The sequence below is a fragment of the Octopus sinensis genome, linkage group LG18 (assembly GCF_006345805.1).
Source record: "Octopus sinensis linkage group LG18, ASM634580v1, whole genome shotgun sequence".
Classification (NCBI taxonomy): Eukaryota; Metazoa; Mollusca; class Cephalopoda; order Octopoda; family Octopodidae; genus Octopus; species Octopus sinensis.
The window spans coordinates 44467240-44490692 of record NC_043014.1 but is presented as its reverse complement, the minus strand read 5'-3'; the positions used below and the strand labels follow the sequence as shown (position 1 = coordinate 44490692).

The window sequence follows — 23453 nt, the reverse complement described above, 5'->3', positions numbered from 1 at the left end:
AAACAATTCTTGAAATAATGTAATAAATATTTTTTGGAAAGAATCTTGATTTTTTATTAATGAATTCCAAGAAAATATGGTTTATTTACCCAGAATTCAAACATGCAGCTATCTGAATTTTATTTTTATTTTTTCCCAAATAAATATCTTTTGAAATAATTTTTTACAAATTTTTCCCATTTTTGCATAATTGTGTCTCCTAAATTTGGAGTGATTGCTTTGGTAGAGAATAGAACTCCTTTTCCATTTTCAGATGTTTTAGAATAGAATTGCATAACATAAGTATCTGTACACTGTAAGGGGTTACTCTGTGGAAACTAAAATGAATTGAGAAATAGGGATGAAACCTGGGGATAACGGGGTAGAAGAAAAAAAATTACCAGTATGAAAATTGAAACAGGTTTTCTCTTCTATTTATGGCTGATTCATAAAATAGTTGTTTTCCTGAAAGGTAAATAGTTCCCACAGTTCTGAAAACAGTACAGACCAGTTTTCTTAATGTTCTTAGCATCATAAACGTAGCTGAACAGTAATCTAAAGATCTTTACATTTCTTTTTTTTTACAAAGTACATATCTTTATTTACAAACGAGCTGTAGAATCAGTGTACTGTACTAAGATGTCCAGAGCTGGAACAAGAGATTGGCATGGCTGTTTGGACACCAGTGATTTGGTGCAGCTGAAGAGACATCCAACTGGTTTTGGTGACACTACGTTTTGGCACTGGAGGCAAATGAATGTGTGCTGAAATATACACACACATATATATAGAGAGAAGGGGGTACTTTACAATATATTTATTGAACGCAACATAAACACTTTCTCTCTCTTCATATACATAAACAGAGAATTAGAAACATTAAAACGTCTGATGACGAATCGGTCAGTATCAAATTGGTAAAGCCAAATATGTGGCACCAAATCAGCCATGCCAAAACACTTCATCCCTGTCCACAGTTTATATTCAAGTAGGTGCCATTCCTTTTAAATGTTGGCACTGCCCAACAAAACATGTTGATTTACATCAACAGTAGATATGTGTTGAAAAATAGGAAAGAATCTGAGAGAGAGAGAAAACAGTACCATTTGAAAGAGCACCACTTGAAATTTGTAAAAATATATATTTTATAAATTTAAAAAAACAAAACAAAACAAACAGGATTCCTTTCCACATGAAATGGTTGGATATCACTTAAGGCAGCCAGATAGCATTGGTATGATGAAACCAAGAGGAGATAAAGGAAAACAAGAATTCAAAATTCTCACATTTTCTGTTGGCTTGAAAATGTGTTAAAAAACATTACTTTGTCTTCTTTGATTTTCGTGAATGCTTATTTTCATTCTGCTGGAGGAATTTAGAAAAAAAGAAAAGAAAAATTAAAAGTTCATTAGCATTAAAAAAAAATCAATGTACAAAAATTTTTATAACAATGGTTAAAAAAACAAACAATTGTCTGTGACCTATTTCTTTATTACCCACAAGGGGCTAAACACAGAGGGGACAAACAAGGACAGACATAGGTATTAAGTCGATTACATCGACCCCAGTGCGTAACTGGTACTTAATTTATCGACCCGAAAGCATTTCGCCCGGCGTGCTAACGTTTCTGCCAGTACCGCCTGATTGGGCCTCGTGCTGGTAGCACGTAAAAGCACCCACTACACTCTCGGAGTGGTTGGCGTTAGGAAGGGCATCCAGCTGTAAAACTCTGCCAAATCAAGATTGGAGCCTGGTGCAGCCATCAGGTTTGCCAGTCATCAATCAAATCGTCCAACCCCATGCTAGCATGGAAAGCGGACGTTAAACGATGATGATGATGATGGTTGAAGTTGAATGTGGTTTTTTTTTTTTTAAATCTCTACTGGTGGATTAAATTTTTTTGCAGGCATGGCAGTTCGGTTGAAAAGCTTGCTTTCCAACTACGAGGTCTTGGATTCAGTCCCACTGCACAGCACCAAGAACAAGTGTCTCTTCACCTAAAGAACTATATAGCCTTGAGTTGACCAAAGCCTTTTTGAATGGATTTGGTAGACGGAAACTGAAAGAAGCTTGTCTTGACATCATGTGATGCTGGTAAACAGTCACCACCATCAAATAAATGATGTTTGTTTCTAATCTTTTGAGAAAAACATTTGGCCATGGGGGAAGTATTATCTTGCTTGGATGTTTTGTTGTCCCCTTTTTGTATCACCTAGTTGCCCGGATGTTTTGCGTTCTTGTCCCATTTTGTAATTTATATCATCATTGTTTAGCGTCCGCTTTCCATGCTGGCATGGGTTGGACGGTGCAACTGGGGTCTGGGAAGCCAGAAGGCTGCACCAGGCCCAGTCTGATCTGGCAATGTTTCTACGGCTGAATGCCCTTCCTAACACCAACCACTCCGTGAGTGTAGTGGGTGCTTTTTACATGCCAGATGAGGCTGGCAAACGGCCATGATCGGATGGTGCTTTTTACGTGCTACCGGCACGGAGGCCAGGCGAGGCTGGCAAACGGCCACGATCAGATGGTGCTTTTTACGTGCCACTGGCATGTATATATATATGTGTATGTAGGCACAGATGTGGCTGGGCGGTAAGAAGTTTGCTTCTCAACCATATGGTTCTGGGTTCTATCCCATTGCGTGTCACCATAGACAATTGTCTTCTACTATAGCCTCGGGCCAACAAAAGCCTTGTGAGGGGATTTGATAGAGGAAAATGAAAGAAGCCCATCAAATGCTTCATAACCAGTGTTGATGTGTTTGTGTTTATGTCTCTGTAACTTAGTGGTTTGGCAAAAGAGACTGACAGAATAAATAGGCTTAAAAAACAAAAAGCGCTGGGGTCAATTCATTTGACTAAAAATTCTTCAAGGTAGTGCCCCAGCATGGCCACAGTCTAATGACTGAAACAAGTATATATATACATACACATATACATAAAAACAGTCTCATTTAGAAATACTTACCTTTACCTTGATATAACCATGTTGATCACAGATTTGCCTGGCGCAATTATTGATGAATTTGAAACGGTCTGGTCCCAAGAGGATCCCTCCAAACCAGCGAGAGATGACCACAATAAGGTTTGTTGCCTCAATTATCTATAAGTATAAAACAAGCTACAATGAATAAATGGAGGGAAGGAAGATAAGAATTACTATTATCAATTATTATTATTATTATTATTATTATTATTATTATTATTATCACAGCGCTGCCTCGACTGGCTCCCGTGCCGGTGGCACGTAATAAGCACCATCCGAATCGTGGCCGATGCCAGTGCTGCCTCGACTGGCTTCCGTGCTGGTGGCACGTAAAATGCACCAATCTGACCGTGGCCGTTGCCAGCCTCGCCTGGCACCTGTGCAGGTGGCACGTAAAAAGCACCCACTACACTCACGGAGTGGTTGGCGTTAGGAAGGGCATCCAGCTGTAGAAACATTGCCAGATCAGACTGAACCTGGTGCAGCCTCCTGGCTTCCCAGATCCCCAGTCGAACCGTCCAACCCATGCTAGCATGGAGAACAGACGTTAAACGATGATGATGATGATGATGACGATCATTATTATCATCATTATTATTATTATTATTATCATTATTATTATTATTATTATTATCAATATTTTTATCATCATCATCATCATCATTATTATTATTATTATTATTATTATTATTGTGTGAGAGATCAGTGCATACCATCAAAGTGACACTGGGGTAAAATATACGAAACCCAGTATACCCGTCATGACTACCTGTCTGATAAGGGTACACCAGGCACATGCATCACAACCATATGTGCGCAGCATGGTGATCTCATATCAAGATAAACAGCACATGACCTTGCAGGTGGGGCCCAGTTAGAATATTCTTCAGACCGAGTAACCCATCCCACTCAAAAGTTCCTTGAATAAGGTTTGTTTAAGGATGACGAACAAAACACCCATGTTTCCAAGGCCTGAAATTTATGGGGAGGGGACTAGTTGATTACATTGACCTCAGTGTTTCACTGGTCCTTAATCTATCAACCCCGAAGGGATGAAAGGTAAGCTCAACCTCTGCAGAATTTGAACTCAGAATTCTGTCAATTTGCTGCTTTAATAATAATAATAATGGCGGCAGCGGCGGCGATAAAAATAAAATATCTGTGTGTGTGTGCTTACCTCTACAATAGTGTAAATGGACATACACACATACATGTGCGTACGTGAATGTATGTCTGCATGGCACCTTGGGCAAGTGTCTTCTACTATAGCCTCGGGCTGACCAAAGCCTTGTGAGTGGATTTGGTAGACGGAAACTGAAAGAAGCCCGTTGTATATATATATAAATCTGGCAGTTTTCTATGTGGTGTCTCTGCTCTGTAACCTAGCAATTTGAAAAACAGAGATTAGTATAGGCGCAGGAGTGGCTGTGTGGTAAGTAGCTTGTTTACCAACCACATGGTTCCGGGTTCAGTCCCACCGCGTGGCCCTTTGGGCAAGTGTCTTCTACTATAGCCTCAGGCCGACCAAAGCCTTGTGAGTGACTTTGGTAGACGGAAACTGAAAGAAGCCCGTCGTATATATGTATATATATATGCGTGTGTGTGTTTGTGTGTCTGTGTTTGTCCCCCTAGTATTGCTTGACAACTGATGCTGGTGTGTTTATGTCCCCGTTACTTAGCGGTTCGGCAAAAGAGACCGATAGAATAAGTATTGGGCTTACAAAAGAATAAGTCCCGGGGTCGAGTTGCTCGATTAAAGGCGGTGCTCCAGCATGGCCGCAGTCAAATGACTGAAACAAGTAAAAGAGAGTAAAGAGTATCTGTCCTATACCCTTGAAGGTGGCATCGCTAGAATGGCTGCAGTCCAATGAATGAAACTAGGCAAAAGAATAAAAGCAGAATCTATGAAGGGAAGTAATGTTGACTACAACAATGGACAGGTACAAAGTGTATCTAGAACTGACATGACATTTACCTGGAGCAGGTGGAGCATCCGAGAGCCAGCATGCACTTCACCATCATCGTCACAGCCCTGGATTACAATATTACTATCACTGGGTAGAATCCTAGAAATACAGAATTTTGTTTTCAGTTTACATGCATATAAGATGTAGGCATATAGAGGGGTTGATAAGGTGGGCGTGTATGCGTTGTGGCAGACCCCCCCCCCCCCAGGTGAGAAGTGGGCTGGTCCACTACTAATGAATAGTGGACTGACACAGTCAATAATGTCAGTCAGTGAGGTATGCTGTTCGGGCTAGTCCTGCAGAGACAACGAAATACATTATCATAATGTGGGACATAACAGTATGATTTTGTGCAGGGTTGTTGTTGTTTAGCTCCCAGATAAATCTTGATCAGGCAGACTTATGACTGATCAAAGACTTTACAACTGTGGCCAATGTACGATATGCTCACGAATATGGTTGAACTGGGAACTATATAGTTTTAGAAAAAACTTCTTAAACATATAACCATACCTGTACTAGTACAATATCTAGCGATGGTGATATATATGCACAATTGGCTTCAGTGGTATCTATCTATCAATTTCAATCAAAAACTATTGGTTGACTTATGGCTACTGTACAAGTCACTAGCTGTGAACCTGAAGCAAACTTCTTAACCATACAGCCATGCTTGTGTGTGTTTGTGTGTAATTTAGAGAAAAACTACTATTAAACAATTCAATAAAGAAAGATGTTATTCATACCATATAGGAAACATATACTATAAAAAAAAAACTTATTTTATATATTATATATTGTGAAATTTGATTTAAAATTGTTAAATTGAATTTTTCCCTGTAAGTTTTAGAATTGTATTCCTACTACTATTATTATTACTATTATTATTATTATTATTATTATTATTATTATTATACGCATATATAAACTTAAACTTAGATAAACTTAGATATGTTTCGACCAGAGATTGGTCCAGGCCATGTCTAACTTAATAGCACCACCTGATAATATATATATATGACAACAATTTTTATAAACAAACTTAGAAACATCAAGTAGGTTGGGGTTTTACAGAAAATAAAGTAAATTTCAATTTTGAATGTAGAATAGTTGTGAAAACAGCCTAGAAAATTGGGTAAATATTCCTAGAAGATGGAAAAGAGAAGTACAGGGTTCAATGCACTGTAGCTGCCTGCTGGCAACATTTTGTCTAGTAAGAATACTTACCCAATTTTCTAGTTTTTGTTTCACAACTACTCTACATTTGAAATTTACTTTATTTTCTGTAAAATACATGTTTGTACATGTGTATGTGTATGTGTATGTGCATATAAATATATATATATATCAGAAGGTTTGGAGATGATGTACAGGTATTATATATAAGAAGAAATAAGGTACTCAGAAATCTGGATGGTTTTATATTTACAAATATTTATTAATATGTCACATGTTTTAATAAATCATATATTAGCACTTGCGTCCACTCTACTGGAGTCTTCAGATTCTGAAGACATGTGACATATTAATAAATATCTATAAAGATAAAACCATCCAGATTTCTCAGTACCTTATTTCTTCTAATATATATATATATTCATATATATATATCCCAGGTCGACTTTGCCTTTCATCCTTCCGGGGTCGATAAATTAAGTACCAGTTACGCACTGGGGTCGATGTAATCGACTTAATCCGTTTGTCTGTCCTTGTTTGTCTCCTCTAAGTTTAGCCCCTTGTGGGTAGTAAAGAAATATATATATATATATTCATACACACCCCCATACACGCACACGCACGCGCGCACACACATACACACATCAGTACATATACTTTAACCAAACACCAAGAGTCCTCACCGGTATGCCATAATATTATGGGTTGCATTTGCCACTTTCTTATTCTCAAGAAGTTTTTCCATAACCATGTTCACCTGGAAAAGCATTAAAACAGAATCAATCTAAAAACTCTCAAATTTAAATAAATAATCTGAAACAGAAGAAATTCAAGAAAATATTTTTTAAAATATAAAAAAAAAAATATAATGGCAATGCGGTAAAGTAACCGAATGGACAAGAGTTCAAACTAAACTCATAATTATTGTTTAGGTATTTTTCCATAGGAGTGGCTGTGTGCTAAGTAGCTTGCTTACCAACCACAAGGTTCCGGGTTCAGTCCCACTGCGTGGCACCTTGGGCAAGTGTCTTCGACTATAGCCTCGGGCCAACCAAAGCCTTGTGAGTGGATTTGGTAGACGGAAACTGAAAGAAGCCAGTTGTATATATATGTGTGCGTGTGTTTGTGTGTCTGTGTCTGTCCCCCCAACATCACTTGACAACCGATGCTGGTGGGCTTACGTCCCCGTAACTTAGCGGTTCGGCAAGAGAGACAGATTGAATAAGTACCAGGCTTACAAAGAATAAATCCTAGGGTCGATTTGCTCGACTAAAAGGTGGTGCTCCAGTATGGCCACAGTCAAATGACTGAAACAAATAAAAGAATAGTGGCAGTGGTTGGATGGGTTTGTTCCATCACAGTGTCTTTACCACTTATGCAGTGCTTTGCTAACCAATACACATAACACCAGAGAAAATCAACAGAGTTTTTTGTTGTATATGTCGTGGTATTTTTCACATAATAAACTGGCAATCCGTCTGTTGTGACAAAATTGGTTGTGAAATTAATGAGCAAGTGGCTGAACACGCCACAGAGACATGCATACCTTTAATGTAGTTCTCAGGAAGATTCAGTATAACACAGGTTGTGACAAGGCTGGCCCTGTTGAATTACAGGTACCAGCTGAACGGACTTTGGGGGGAGTATGGGGGCAGGACAATAATATTGACCTCAGTGCTTAAATGGTACTTAATTTATTGATCCCAGTGTTTGACTGGTACTCAATTTATCGACCCTGAAAGAAGAAAAAAGTAAAGCCAACTTCAATGGGATTTGAACTCAGGATGTAAGCTGGAAGAAATGCTGCGAAGCATTTCGTCCATCATGCTAACAATTCTGCCAGTCCTGAACCAATGCAATATAACAAGTCTTTCTTACTTGGCACTTGTGTGTGACAGGAGCTAGGTGAGCCTGAAACGTGCTGCGTTTCTCTGTCATAGGTTCTCCATGGTGTATCACAGGGCATCCAACAGCTACAAGAAGAAGAAGAATTAGCAAAATGGCATTAGACAGTGTCTGAATCTATATACATAAATGTGTAATGGTATCTCTCTTTACTCTTTACTCTTTTACTTGTTTCAGTCATTTGACTGTGGCCATGCTGGAGCACCACCTTTTAGTCGAGCAAATCGACCCCGGGACTTATTCTTTGTAAGCCTATTACTTATTCTATCGGTCTCTTTTGCCAAACTGCTAAGTTACAGGGACGTAAACACACCAGCATCGATTGTCAAGCGATGTTGGGGGGGACAAACACAGACACACAAACACACATACATATATATACACATATATACGACGGGCGTCTTTCAGTTTCCATCTACCAAATCCACTCACAAGGCTTTGGTCGGCCCGAGGCTATAGTAGAAGACACCTGCCCAAGGTGCCACGCAGTGGGACTGAACCCGGAACCATGTGGTTGGTAAGCAAGCTACTTACCACACAGCCACTCCTACGCCTGTGTTACTCTAACTCCTCTCAAACTGTCCAACCGATTTTAATAATTTTTGGCACAAAGGTAGATCACATGCCCTGAAGTTCAAATAAGACTAGAATTTTTCAAAAACTCGATAATGCTCAGTTGGTATCGATTTTTGTGAGCTTAATCGGGTGTTTGAATGGAAATTCCCATAATGATGTTATTTTTCCTGCAGTTTTTAGATTTTTTGTCCGATTTTGATGAAAATCAATGAGTGAGCGAGGATCATGGCAGTGAGTTGATGTCAGTACAAGGTCAGAGGTGAGCTTAACTTCAACATGGAAAACACAAGCAATGCCAGGTCCAACAGCTAGTCATCATATGTCTCTCTTGTGGCTGTGTGGTAAGTAGCTTGCTAACCAACCACATGGTTCCGGGTTCAGTCCCACTGCGTGGCACCTTGGGCAAGTGTCTTCTGCTATAGCCTTGGGCTGACCAATGCCTTGTGAGTGGATTTGGTAGACGGAATCTGAAAGAAGCCTGTCGTATATATGTATATATATGTATGTATGTGTGTGTATATGTTTGCGTGTCTGTGTTTGTCCCTTAACATCGTTTGACAACCGATGCTGGTGTGTTTACGTCCCCGTAACTTAGCGGTTTGGCAAAAGAGACCGATAGAATAAGTACTGGGCTTACAAAGAATAAGTCCCGGGGTCGATTCGCTCGACTAAAGGCGGTGCTCCAGCATGGCCGCAGTCAAATGACTGAAACAAGTAAAAGTAAAAGATATATATATTTTCAGGAACAATAGTGGTTTAATGGTGTGGAAGGTTGTGAATTTTTCCTCTATGATATGCTGAAAAAAATTATTTTACAGTTCATGGTTGGCAACCAAGATTGTCATGTTAACATGGGTCTCCTAATGGCAATGTAAGCTTCATATAAACAAGATACCCTTGGCCTGAAGAGTATCCTGTGGTATACACCTTGCTTGGATAATTACGACTTCTGCCGTTCTGCTTGCTATGAAACATATGTAGCCCAGATTTTATCTACTGCATTCTTTAATTTTTTGGATATATATATATGTAAATGTAATATGTGACAATTATTCGGTAGCCATGATAAAACTCCAAGTTTCGGATGCCGAGGTGGAGATCCACGCCACCATCTCTTCAGTTATCCGGCCATCGGAAAAAATGCTATGAAAAATTACCGTTATACAAAGGGAAATTACTGTGTGATTGACCGTTATTAAGACAAAAGAGCTATTTGAATGACCGCTAAGTGAGGGGAGGGAGTAAAAGTTCGGACCTCGGCATCCGAAACTTGGAGTTTTATCATGGCTACCAAATAATTGTCACATATTACATTTACAGAGAAATCCCTCTATTTACATAATATCGAGGTCTCTTTCATTCTTTTGTTGTCTTACCATTTTTATCAATACATATATATATACACACACACACACACACATACAAAAAGACACAGATGGGATTCCTTAAGTTTCAGCCTACCAAATCCACTCACAAGGTTTTAGTCAGCCCAGGGCTAAAGTAGGAACTATCTGCCCAAGCTGCTGCACAGTGGGAGTGAACCCAAGACCACTTGGTTGGAAAGTAAGCTTCTTACCACACAGCCATGTTCAGTGAGTTTAGAAATGTCTCACTAAAATCAGAGAGACAGGAATTTAACACAACCATAATCCTCGCCTAAAATTAAGTTTTAAAATGTTTCCTATTTTATTTTTCATTTTGAAATTAGAAATCAACAAAATTGAAAAAATAAGATCAAACTTTCTTTTATTTTCTTCAATCTGAGTTCAAATTTACATTTTTATTGAATTTTCTTAACCCTTTCGTTACGGTATTTATTTTGAGATGCTCTGTTTATGTTCAAACTGGCCAGATCTGGTCTCTCACATCTACCCTACAATGCCATTCTAAACTTAAACAATCACATCATTGAAATCTTGAAGATTACAAGATAATGCTTATAAGGTGATATCAAAAAGTGCCTGGACTAGTTATGTTTAACCCTTTCGTTACTGTATTTATTTTGAAATGCTCTGTATTTCTTTCAGTTAACAAAGAATTTAGTTAAATAACTTAGTCATCATTCAGCTAGTGTTAGGAACATAAATTGTGACTTTGGAAGATTTTAATTCCAAACTTATGAAAACAAGACATTTGTACAACAGAGCCAGAGCCGGTTTCAACCGGGTTGGTAATGAAAGGGTTAAAAGTTTCAATTTTGATTGTAGTTTAAAAATAATTTTTTTATTTACTAGTTTATTCTGTTTACAAACGCACAACTGATTTAATCAATTTGAAATTCTAATAAGTAACAGTTTAGAATCTTGAATAAAAATTGCCATCTATGATTTGAACTAAAAAGAAATGGAGAGGAAAGACAACAACAATAATATAAGGTATAAAATATAATAAATAAAAGAATAAGGTGTACCTCCTACATTTTTGGTATTCACAAAATCTTCTTCAATATCAGCTTCAATATCAAAGTTGAAATCCTTAGTTTCTTCGGGTTCTTCTAAAGTAACATTCTTTAACTGGACATCAGGGTACGTGTGAACTGGAATTGGAATGATTAGAATCCAAAAGGGGCCATAAGTTAACCTTCACAAGCACACAGAGTGACAGAAGGATCAGAAAGGACAAAAGCAGAACAAATATAAAACAGCCCCTTTTCGTTTAAGATATAGCAATTATTCTGCATTTCTGGTTAAGGCAAAGGCCTTGATTTCTGCCTCGAGATAAAGTATGATTAGTATGGATAACAAGAAAGGATACAACTACTGTTCTCTGTACTGTTCAGTAAAGAACAATACTGCTTGTATAACCCTTTATTTTGTACTCTTAAATAAGAGTACAGGCTTTATAGAATACAGTTCATCATCATCATCATCGTTTAGCATCTGCTTTCCATGCTAGCATGGGTTGGACGGTTCAACTGGGGTCTGGGAAGCCAGAAGGCTGCACCAGGCCCAGTTTGATCTGGCAATGTTTCTACGGCTGGATGCCCTTCCTAACGCCAACCACTCTGTGAGTGTAGTGGGTGCTTTTTACGTGCCAGACGAGGCTGGCAAATGGCCACGATCGGATGGTGCTTTTTATGTGCCACCGGCACGGATGCCATTGGGGCGGTGCTGGCAACGGCCACGTTCGGATGGTTCTCTTACGTGCCACTGGCACAGGTATCACAGCTACAATTTCCATTGATGTTGATTGATTTCGATTTTGATTCAGTTAATGTTATATCATTAAGTAAAGCTCATGCTGCTTACCTCACACATCTTAGCAATATTTTATACAATGTTGTTGTCTAGTGCAAGGATAGACTGAAGATTAACTGCCATCCATTGCAAAATCCAACTCAAATTCTTAAAGATATTAACTAAGAAGTAAGAGCACTAAAGACAACAGAACCTAAGTCAGGCATCAAATGTTTAGTGCCAAACGAAAATCTTAATTCTAGAGTAAGAAATCAGTGGAAGAAGTTCAAAGAGGTGATAACTCAGTTGGCAAGAAAGGGTTTCTTTCTTCGTATCAAGGGCCAGCTGGATGTATAAGCAGTAAGGTATTGTACAAAATGAGAATATGGGGTCTGAATGTAGAAGGTCAGTGACAGATAGAGAAAAATAAGTTGAATATGATCTATTAATGGATGGGTGACATTAACTTGTATGAAAGGTGGAAGAAGCACAAATGTCCTGAGAAAATAGCTGGGTATTGAAGGCATTAGACATTATGTACAGGAGAAGCAGTTGTGCTTATATGAATTTGTGTCTTGCGAAGACCTGTTGAGGCAAGTGAAATCAAAATCAAAATCATAATCAAATTCAATGTGCAAAGAGCACCATACAAGTGTGATCATTGACAGAGCAGCTAACCGGCTTCCATGCTAGTGGCACTTAAAAGGCACCATTCGAGTGTGATCGTTACCAGTGTCGCCTTACAAGCACTCGAGCCCCGTGCTAGTAGGGTATTAAGAGCACCATCTGAGCGTGATCATTGCCAGAGCGGCTATCTGGCCCTCGTGCCGGTGGCACGTAAAAGACACCATTCGAGCGTGATCGTTACCAGCGTCGCCTTACTGGCACCTGTTCCAGTGGAATGTGTAAAACATTCGAGCAAGGTCGTTGCCTGTACCGCCTGACTGGCTCCCATGCCGGTGGCACGTACAAGCACCCACTACACTCTCGGAGTGGTTGGCGTTAGGAAGGGCATCCAGCTGTAGAAACTCTGCCAGATCAAGATTGAAGCCTGGTGCAGCCATCTGGTTCGCCAGCCCTCAGTCAAAACCGTCCAACCCATGCTAGCATGGAAAGCGGACGTTAAACGATGATGATGTGATGTGACTGGATGAAAAAGACAAAAGGATAAGTACTAAAGACTGTTATAGATGATGATGATGACAGTCAAGATGAGGATAATGATGCTGACAATGGTAGTAATGATGGTGATGGTTTGGATGCTATTTCTATATTGAGGCTCCCTTGCTTAGATAAAAATAAGAGCAAAAAAACACAAAGAGAAATCTCAGTGGTAATTTTGGAAAATGCTATGAAGTCACAATATAAAACACACTACAACTGGCTCATATATGAATAATCTGAACAAAGCCAAATATACTTACTTGGAGAATCATCAGTCTTTTGTGCTAAGATATTTCGAATTTCTTCTACCCATTTGAAAATTATGCATTCACCTAAGTTATCTCTGAAAGGAAATAAAACAACATCGTAAGCTATAAAGATAGAAACCAATGCCTGATTGGCACATAGATGAATTTCCATCAACACAAAAGGTCACCTATTCAACAACATGTCTGCTTTAGTGAAAATCATCTGGACATAATGAGAGAATAACAGAATAACTTCTGGTCCTTATACTTGCTAGCTTAATCATCACCATAATCTTTAATGTCAGTTTTCCACACTGGCCTCCTCGTCGATAACACTGGGACACGGTCGCGAGTACGTCCACGTGTACGACAGCGCTAGCTTCACTTCGTTCTAACGATATCGGGTACAGTAGCGCTGCATTACACCAAGTTGTCATCTTTCGGGAATTTACGGGACGGAAGACCACATCGCCGTATAGACTTCGCGACAGCTCGCCCCAGACTGCGGCACCATCCATGTGTACGTGGGTGTACCCGCGCGAGCTTCGGTTCGTTCTAACGATATCGGGCACGGTAGCGCTGCGTGACACTGTAGTTGTTGTCTTCTTTCGGGAATTTACGGGACGGACCACGTCACCGTATCGACTGGCACAAGTTACGTGGTTTGACTGGAGCTGGCAAGCTAGTGAGCTGCACCAGCCTCCAGTCATCATCATCATCATCACATCAGTGTTTAACATCCGTTTTCCATGCTAGCATGGGTTGGACAGTTCGACCGGGGTCTGGGAAGCCAGGAAGCTGCACCAGGCTCCAGTCTGATCTGGCAGTGTTTCTATAGCTGGATGCCTTTCCTAATGCCAACCACTCCGTGAGTGCCTTTTATGTGCCACCGGCACAGATGCCAGGGGAGGCTGGCAGCAGCCATGATCGGTTGGTGCTTTTTACATGCCACCGGCACGGAAGCCAGTCAAGGTGGCACTGGCATCAGCTACGTTCAGATGGTGCTTTTAACGTGCCACTGGCACAGGTATCACAATTACAATTTCCATTTGATATTTATTCTGATGTTGATGTACTTGACTTAATAGGTCTCCTCAAGCACAGCAGGTCATGTGCCACCGGCACAGAAGCCAGTCAAGGCGGGGCTGGCATCGGCCACATTCGGATGATCCTTTCTTGTTATCCATAGTAAGTGCACTTTATCTGGAGGCAGAATTCAAGGCCTTTGCCTTAACCAGAAATGCAGTCTAGTACCCATATTTTAAACAAAAAGGGGCAGTTTTATATTCATTCTGCTTTTGTGTCCTTTCCGATCTTTCTGTCAATCTTTGTGTTTGTGAAGGTTAACTTAGGGCCCCTTCTGGATTCTTATCATTCTCTCTTTACTCTCTTTTACTTGTTTCAGTCATTTGACTGTGGCCATGCTGGAACACTGCCTTTAGTCGAGCAGATCGATCCCAGGACTTATTCTTTGTAAGCCTAGTACTTATTCTATCAGTCTCTTTTGCCGAACCGCTAAGTAACAGGGACGTAAACACACCAGCATCGGTTGCCAAGCGATGTTGGGGAGACAAACACAGACACACAAACACGCATATATATATATATATACAATGTGCTTCTTTAAAATTCTGTCTACCAAATCCACTCACAAGGCTTTGGTCGGCCTGAGGCTATAGTAGAAGACATTTGCCCAAGGTGCCACGCAGTGAGACTGAACCCGGAACCATGTGGTTCATAAGCAAGCTACTTACCACACAGCCACTCCTGCACCTATTCTATTTCCAGTTCATACATACCCTGATGTCCAGCTAAAGAATAATACTTTAGAAGAAACTAAGGATTTCAACTTTAATATTGAAGCTGATATTGAAGAAGATTTTGGCTTCTAGCTGGATGCCTTTCCTAATGCCAACCACTTTACAGAATGTAATGTGTGTCTTTTACATGTCACCAGCATGGGTGCCTTTTACATGCTTCTGGAATGAGTGCTTTATACATGTCATGTGCATGGGGTGCCTTTTATGTACCATGACAGGTGTCTTCCGCTATAGCCCCGAGTCGACCGAAGCTTTGTGATTGAATTCGGTAGGCGGAAGTTACTGCCATGTGTGTATGTGTACGTGTAGGTGCTCAGTGCCTCTCCGAAAGAGAGAGAGGGGACCATCATTCACTTAGCTTGACATGTCTTCTCAAGTACAGCAATCGCCAGAAATTTCGGTCACTTGTCATTGCCCCTGTGAGGCTCAAGGAAATATGAATGTAAAACAATAAAAAAAGAAATGATATCGGATCCTGTACTGTTGAAAATTACAGTCAGGATTACCAACCTCATCTCAACCTGAACATCTAAGTCACTTCCATTTCTGGATTACACACAGATCCACCTGAGGCACTAAAGTGAATGACTGGAAACACACTCCTGCATATCTCTCAAAATTTCCAAATCCATCATTTATACCAATCAGTAGTTCTTCACATAACCAATCCTCAATTCTAAATCTATTTTCAACTATCTCCAATTCCTCACACAACCAGTTCACAATCTTCAATACCTCATTTCCACCTACATTTAGCTTCTCCCACAACTATCCTCAATTCCAAATCTCCCATTTCTTATTTCTTTATTGCCCACAAGGGGCTAAACAAGGACAGATAAAGGAATTAAGTCAATTACATCGACCCAGTGTGTAACTGGTACTTAATTTATCGACCCCAAAAAGATGAAAGGCAAAGTCGACCTCGGTGGAATTTGAACTCAAATGTAATGGCAGACGAAATACCGCTAAACATTTCGCCCGGCATGCTAACGTTTCTACCAGCTCGCTGCCTTTCTATGTGTCTTTAATCTAGATGCTATCATTTTAATAGCTGAGAAAAAAATACACAGAAATCCAAATACTCACCCCCAACCATTTCTCATACAAGGCCATCTTCTTCTTAGACTAACCTACTATATAATATACATCATCATCATCACTGTTTAGCGTCTGCTTTCCATGCTGGCATGGGTTGGACGGTGCAACTGGGGTCTGGGAAGCCAGAAGGCTGCACCAGGCCCAGTCTGATCTGGCAATGTTTCTACGGCTGGATGCCCTTCCTAACGCCAACCACTCCATGAGTGTAGTGGGTGCTTTTTACGTGCCGCTGGCACAGGTGCCAGTCGAGGCTGGCAAACGGCCATGATCGGATGGTGCTTTTTATGTGCCACCGGCACGGAAGCCAGTCGGGGCGGCGCTGGCAACGGCCACGTTTGGATGATTCTCTTATGTGCCACCGGCACTGGTATCACAGCTACAATTTCCATTGATGTTGATACAATTCAAACAAATCTCCTGTAGTTGGGGGTCTGGTATCGCACACATGTTAACTGTTGGCTCTGACAGGTTTCCTCAAGACAGAAATATTTATACTTACAAATATATTTCCTGTAATTGGTTTTCAATCTGTGTTCGCTCTTCTCCTCTTATCCAGGGACAACTGAAGAGAAGAAAACAGTGATGATGATGATGATGAAGAAATACAGAGTACAATTACTGCTCTGTTTACTAATTATAAATTAGTGTTCTTTTGTTATGTGGTTTGATCAATTAGTAAGTAAATGAAATTAATATAAAAATAGTCAGTGAACAGGTCACGGTCTCAAAGCGATGAAAATATTTTGACAAATTAAATTTAAATGTTGAAGTGCATCTAACGGATTTTGTGTGTTGCTTAAATGGCTTATAAACACCTTCCACGCTGCAATTGTTTCCGTTCCAGCACACGATCTCAGATCGGGTCACTTGCTATGCAAGTACATCTCCATAATAGTAATGATATGTATTTATGTAATCAATGCATTACTGTGTGTATTTACGTACATACAGTCATGCTTCGATATATGAGTTAATTTGTTCTCAGAGAATGCTCGTAAAGTGAAAACCCATAAACAGAAAATAAAACTTGTGGAAGATTGTAAACCTGAGGTCTCATAAAGTGAGGTATTACTGTATGTATGAACGTATGTATGTGTGTATATATATGTATATGTGACTCTCTCTGTGTGTGTGTGTGACTGTGTGTATGCGAATTATTTTCCTCTTAGATATTGTCATCATCATCGTTTAACATCCACTTTCCCTGCTGGTTGGACGATTTGACTGAGGATTGGCAAACCAGATGGCTGCACCAGGCTCCAATCTTGATCTGGCAGAGTTTCTATAGCTGGATGCCCTTCCTAACACTAACCACTCCAAGAGTGTAGTGGGTGCTTTTACATGCCACCGGCATGATGGCCAGTCAGGCGGTACTGGCAACGGCCACACTCAAATGGTGTTTGTTACATACCACCTGCACAGGAGTCAGTCCAGCAGTACTAGCAATGGCCTCGCTCGAATGTTTTTTCACGTGCCAGTTAGGCGACACTGGTAACGATCATGCTTGAATGGTGCTTTTTACATGCCACCGCATATATGATTGTCTTATTCTTCTGTATGTGAAGGCGCGTCTACATGGTTGCTAGATTTGCTAGAAATATCCCTCAAACCACAACCAACTACCACTTTAAAAAGAAAAAAAAAAGGACACACTGGATGATGTAATCTGGGGTACACAGTTCTTGAAAAATGAAATGGGATGGTCATGACTGGAATGACTTAGATCATTGGTTTACTCAATTAGGGTTGGTTTGGAACTGAACAACAAAATTTTCACACAAACACATTCACTTGAGAAAAGTCAAATATTTACCTGAGCTGGTACTGTGGCGGGGATATGCTTGGATAATCCTCTGGCATTTGAACCTGAAAACAATGTAAGCAAAATGTTTAGTTTATTAATTGTGCTATTCTTTTACAGAAAATGAAACAACATGCAGCAGAATGACATGTAGAGAGAAATTCTAGAAGGTTCATACCCTGGTGTAGCAAGTGTGTATCTAACCATCAGAGCTTGCTGTATGGCTTTGCCCTCATCACCATCATCATTGTTTTAATGTCTACTTTTCAAGGATTGGGCACAATTTATTGAGACATATTTTCTATGGCTGGGTGCCTTTCCTCCTGTCAATCCTCGCCAGTTTCAAAGGTACTATTTCTCCATGGTCAGGATTTGGTTTCGCAGAATAATGGAAATAAATAACACTGCTTGTGTGACAGTGACATTCATTTACAATTAACACATGTCATCAAGACAAAGAGACACAAACATACACACACACACTCTCTCTCTCTCACACAGACACATTGTCAAAACCTTACCACATTATACATATACATATATATATACACACACACACAGAGGGGTACTGCCAGATCAAGATTGGAGCCTGGTGCAGCCATCTGGTTCACCAGCCCTCAGTCAAATCGTCCAACCCATGCTAGCATGGAAAGTGGACGTTAAACGATGATGATGATGATGATGATGATGATGATGAATACAGTGAACAGTTTAAGATGGCAAACTATATTTAAATAGGCAAAAAATATCTTCTGGATAAATTATTAGCTTTGCCATTTTAATTAATGAAAGCTTGATAATCTTCAAATCAAATTATATGAAAAAATTCGTTTTTTACTTGCAAGCCCAGTTTCCACTTCGGGTCATCTTGCCCGTCTGTAATCTGGATGGAGTAAATACGGGAAGTACTGTTCACCACACGCCAGTCATCTCCATAGATTGCCGTCAGAGCTTCTATTTCATCAACCTGAAAATGTTTAATAAATGAGGTCAAACGACATCTACAAATAGGCAAATATGTGTTTATAGTTTTGATCATAGAGGATAGTAAAACAAAGTAGTTTTTGGTATTCAGCTCAGTCAATGAATATTAGATATTCATATAGCTTGCATTCATGTACAGAACCTGCTGTTTCAAGATGATAAATAATAAAAATAAATGTGCCCTTTTAAAGCCTAGCCAGGCTCATGGGCCCGGTTTCTATGGCGTATGTGTTCCCCAGCTGGATGAGACATCAGTCCATTGCAGCGTTACTCATTTTTGCCAGCTGAGTGGACTGGAGCAACATGAAAAGAAGTGTTTTACTCAAGAACACAACGCCTCACCCAGTCCAGGAATTGAAACCACAATCTTACGATCATGATGCTGACATCCTAACCACTAAGCCACGCGCCTCCACTTCAAGATGATAAGTGAAACATTTTTTCTTGGGGAGAATGCTAGTCTATCATAAGAAGTTTTTCAGCTAAAGCAGTGTTTCTCAACCATTGTTTGCTAATGGACCCCTTTCATTCCTATTTTACTCAGATGGGCCCTTTTGATGTTTTAAAAAACCCTTATTATATTTTTGCCAACACTACACCTGATTTTCTCCCCTCCATACACACGCAAGCATATATCTGACTCATACACTGTTCACTTTCTAGACATTTGTATATTACTGCATATGCTTTATATGCACTTTTGACAAGTTGTGGTGCACCTGAGCACTGTATACAATAATTTCATTATTATTATTTTTATAATTAAATATTATTAGGGATTGTATACAAAAATAATTATTAAAATATTTTGTGTATTGTAGAAGTATAAGCACTTTATTGCCCATAAATCTTAACAACAAAATCTAATAGGGACCCCCAAGGGCCATATGAACCCTGGTTGAGAACCACAGAACAAAAGCAAATAGAATAAAGGGCTTTGCTCAGAGACACAGTCTATGCCAGCTGTGAGATAACAACACAGTTACCTGCCATCTTTCTGTTCATCATTACTTGAAGTTTTACTTTTCCTTGCGGGGCTCAAATGAATTCACCTATTTACATATTTAGGGCCCTATTCTTTGCATCTTTAGAAAATTTAATGATGTTTGCATTGTATTCTAGATTTTGTATTATCTTCTAAATTTGCAACAGTAAAATGAAGGATAACTATTTAAATTACGATCTTAAATTAAGTCTTACTGCTTGATATGAACTTTGACACACTACTGACTTTTTCCAATACAAATATATATTACTCTTTACTCTGTTACTCATTTCAGTCATTTGACTGCGGCCATCCTGGAGCACCGCCTTTAGTCGAGCAACTCGACCCCGGGACTTATTCTTTTTTGTAAGCCCAGTACTTATTATATCGGCCTCTTTTGCCGAACCGCTAAGTAACCACTATATATATATATATATATTTTTTTTTTGTTTTCATTACTTCATTATTTACAAACAATTTCCTTACGCAAATGTTGTCAAATTCACAGGATTTTTTTTTCTTTCTAAATAACTCTCGCCGTGGGTGGTGTCGCAAGAATTATAGTTATAGCAGAGACCACACGCCAAGTCATTTAAAAATTTTATAGCTTTAGTGAGATAACAAGGCAATGTCTAGTCTAAGGGAGAGTACTCATACCATAACATAATATAACGGTAATGCACGACTTACATAAGGGAGAGAACTCGTCTACTGCACAATTATATTTAGAGAAAAAAAATCAACATTCAACTTAAAGAAAAAACAACACAAAACAATGAACGAAGAGATTGAAAAATTAGCAAAAGTTAACGGTAACAGGATAAACACCAATCTAAAATTACGTTTTGTTTATAAGAATCTACATACTAATAAATTCACAAAGTTTTCTTTGTGATGAAGTTCAACTGTAGCGATAGGACTATAGTAAGGCTCTGAGAAACAATTTCTTTGCAATTATAGCTATTAAATTAAATTAAAGTATCTCTCTTTTGAGAAATGCTATTATCGCGGAATAAAACAACTCTGGAACTGAATCAGAAATGGATAAATTTCGTCCCAGGACATCGTGACAAATTATGAAGTCCTTTGCCCTATTGCAAAGGCAAACTTCTACTTACTGTGAATAGTTTAACTTGAAAAATAATAATGTGCTTATTGTATCTATTTATTGCCCACAGGAGGGGACAAACAAGGACAGACAAAGCGATTAAGTCGATTACATCGACCCCAGTGTCTAACTGGTACTTATTTAATCGACCCCGAAGGGATGAAAGGCAAAGTCGACCTCGGCGGAATTTGAACTTAGAACGTAACGGCAGCCGAAATACCACTAAGCATTTAGCCTGGCGTGCTAACGTTTCTGCCAACTCAGGTGCACTATAATTAAAAGGAAAGATTTTCATGAGCGAATATAGTTTTTAAAACGAAGGATAAGGCCAGGAGAAATAACGTGCGCTTAAAAGCATGAAGAATTGAGAACAGCGAATTGAATGAAGTCCTAAAAAATATCCACAAGAAGTTTCTTGAGAATATTCGGTGGTTAAATTAACAATATTAAATTCTATATTGTCTGATTACGTATTTGCTTTGCAAAATCTCTTGATGGTTTAGAAATTTTTTCGCTTCTTCATAGATGTGAAATAAGCTCACCTATCATTGAGGATTCAACCTGGAGTTCAATACTAAAGAAAATAGCTCTTTTAAACATGGGACCAATGTGAAGTGATATTAGCACTGCCAGTAAAAGGTATTTGTTTCAGGATACCTTTTGGTAAGGTCTTAAATAATAAGTTGATATGCTCTACTTAGTCTGAATATTCTTAAGAAGATGTTGATCAGTAGGATTGTATAATTTAGGTTTCGATTCAGGGAACATCTTTAAAAGAAATTCAGAGATTTGTTTGCTTTAACATAACTATCCTCTCACATCTGGGCAACATAATTCATCACGAGAACGTTGATGAAATTTGTGATATTGTTGAGCTGAACTGGGATCTTTTCGGTTTGAACGGCAGTTTTTTACTAGCGGTGTCATATGAAATTGTCACCCATAATTATGACCCTAGTATCGATCTATTGCATTTCAATCCGTTTTGGGGTTAAGGTTAGGGGTAGGGGAAGGGTATCTTTTTTTTCTTCAGAGGCTATAGTAGAAGACACTCGCCCAAGGTGTCACGTAGTGGGATTGAACCCGGAATCATGCGGTTGGTAAGCAAGCTACTTACCATCCCTGCGCATATAAAAACGAATATATATATATATAAATATTTGAGTAGTTGAATGAATTATCTTGTTATGGATAATTCAGTTAACCGATACCTGGGTAGCAAATTCACATCAGAGAAGACACGTTTGAAGTTACGTGCTTTCGTGTGGAAATTTGTATGAAAGTTTTTTGTGCATCTTGATGTTGACATAAGTTCCTTGCTTTTCCTGATGAGAAAGCGGCATAATATACTCCTTATTCCTTCGCAATTAGGAATATGCAGCCTTCGAAACATATGTCGAAAATAAAGGAATTTTGTTAATTCGTCGTTCAACTCCATTCTTTCATATATATATATATATATATATAGATCAAAATAAAATAAAAACATGATGCGAAGGATTCAGCGGTACATATGTTTCGGGCCTTTATTAGACAGATTTATAACAATGCATAATGTATGTCTGTGGCCTTCTTCAGCCGCGCACAACAGCTTCCACAAGGACATGTGTTACATCAAAAATTCTTGGTTGGGGATATATATATATATATATATATATATATATATATATATAAAGCAGCTGAGGACCCCTCCCCTAACTCTAATCAGTTTCTTATTTATGAAAATTTAATTACGCCGCTTTCTTTCAATGTTATCAATGATTTTATTTATTTATTTTTGTTTTGCCTTATGAACTTTGGACGGTCATAACAAAAAATTCAAAGAGTGCTGTTTTAAAGGCATCAAAAGAAAAAGAGAGAGGATTTATTGAATACAAACTTAAACGCATAAATGCCAAAAAAAAAAAAATATAACCTTTGTAACAGCGATCTTTGAGAGTAACAAGTTTGAAATCTCTCAAGCCAGCTCTGATCGAGCAGGCCTGTGGTCAACGGCGTTCCTGACATGATCATCCAACGTCTTTTATATATATATATCAAGAAACTACACAGTCCAACGGTCTCCCATTAAAACGGATGGACGTGATTTAAGACCGATCCGGCTATTATGTCTAGCAGATTGAACGACCACACAGGAGTCACATTGGGTTTGCTCTCCAATAACATGTTTGTTACGTTCGGGCATGTCATTTTCGTTCGATATATTTACGTTGATCACATAGACATAGACGTATCGTATGAAGACATAGACGTATCGTGTATCAACGAGTAAAAGGCGAAGCTAGAAATAACAGCCAAACTCACCTGTCGCGTCAAATTGTCTTCAATCACGTCCATGACACACAAGATGCTGTGGTGTCAAACGTGGCGGTGAACATTTCGAAAGTGTACCTTCTGAATAAACGCGTCAATTTGCGTTGGGGGCGGGGGGACATTTAAGACTAATTCCTTCTTGTACATTTCACTTACCTCCAGCTTAAA

At 39.1% G+C, this 23453-nt stretch overlaps 1 protein-coding gene across 2 annotated transcripts; it reads right to left on the bottom strand.

Moving 5' to 3' along the window:
- Window positions 1-29: 29 nt before the first annotated feature.
- Window positions 30-23453, bottom strand: LOC115221739 (protein IMPACT). Of its 2 annotated transcripts, none has more exons than XM_029791954.2 (11): window positions 23277-23453; window positions 18734-18862; window positions 17908-17960; window positions 16594-16656; window positions 13189-13271; window positions 10999-11124; window positions 7986-8080; window positions 6791-6864; window positions 4940-5030; window positions 2947-3081; window positions 30-1344 (listed from the first exon to the last, which is right to left on the bottom strand). In XM_029791954.2, the coding sequence occupies exons 1-11, from the start codon at window positions 23307-23309 to the stop codon at window positions 1300-1302; spliced, it is 927 nt and encodes a 308-aa protein (XP_029647814.1). In that variant the 5' UTR covers window positions 23310-23453; the 3' UTR covers window positions 30-1299. The 2 variants fall into 2 exon arrangements, with proteins under 2 accessions (XP_029647814.1, XP_029647815.1); XM_029791955.2 differs by having other exon boundaries at window positions 30-1341.

What these genes read in the sequence shown, in the direction of transcription:
- LOC115221739 (XM_029791954.2), bottom strand. Translation starts at nt 23,309, where the DNA reads ATGGACGTGATTGAAGACAATTTGACGCGACAG. An exon ending in CAATTACAGGAAATATATTT is followed by an intron (nt 13,272 to 16,593) that starts GTAAGTATAAAT and finishes ATTTCCTTTCAG; the next exon opens with AGATAACTTAGGTGAATGCA. An exon ending in GGATGCTCCACCTGCTCCAG is followed by an intron (nt 3,082 to 4,939) that starts GTAAATGTCATG and finishes TTATACTTATAG; the next exon opens with ATAATTGAGGCAACAAACCT.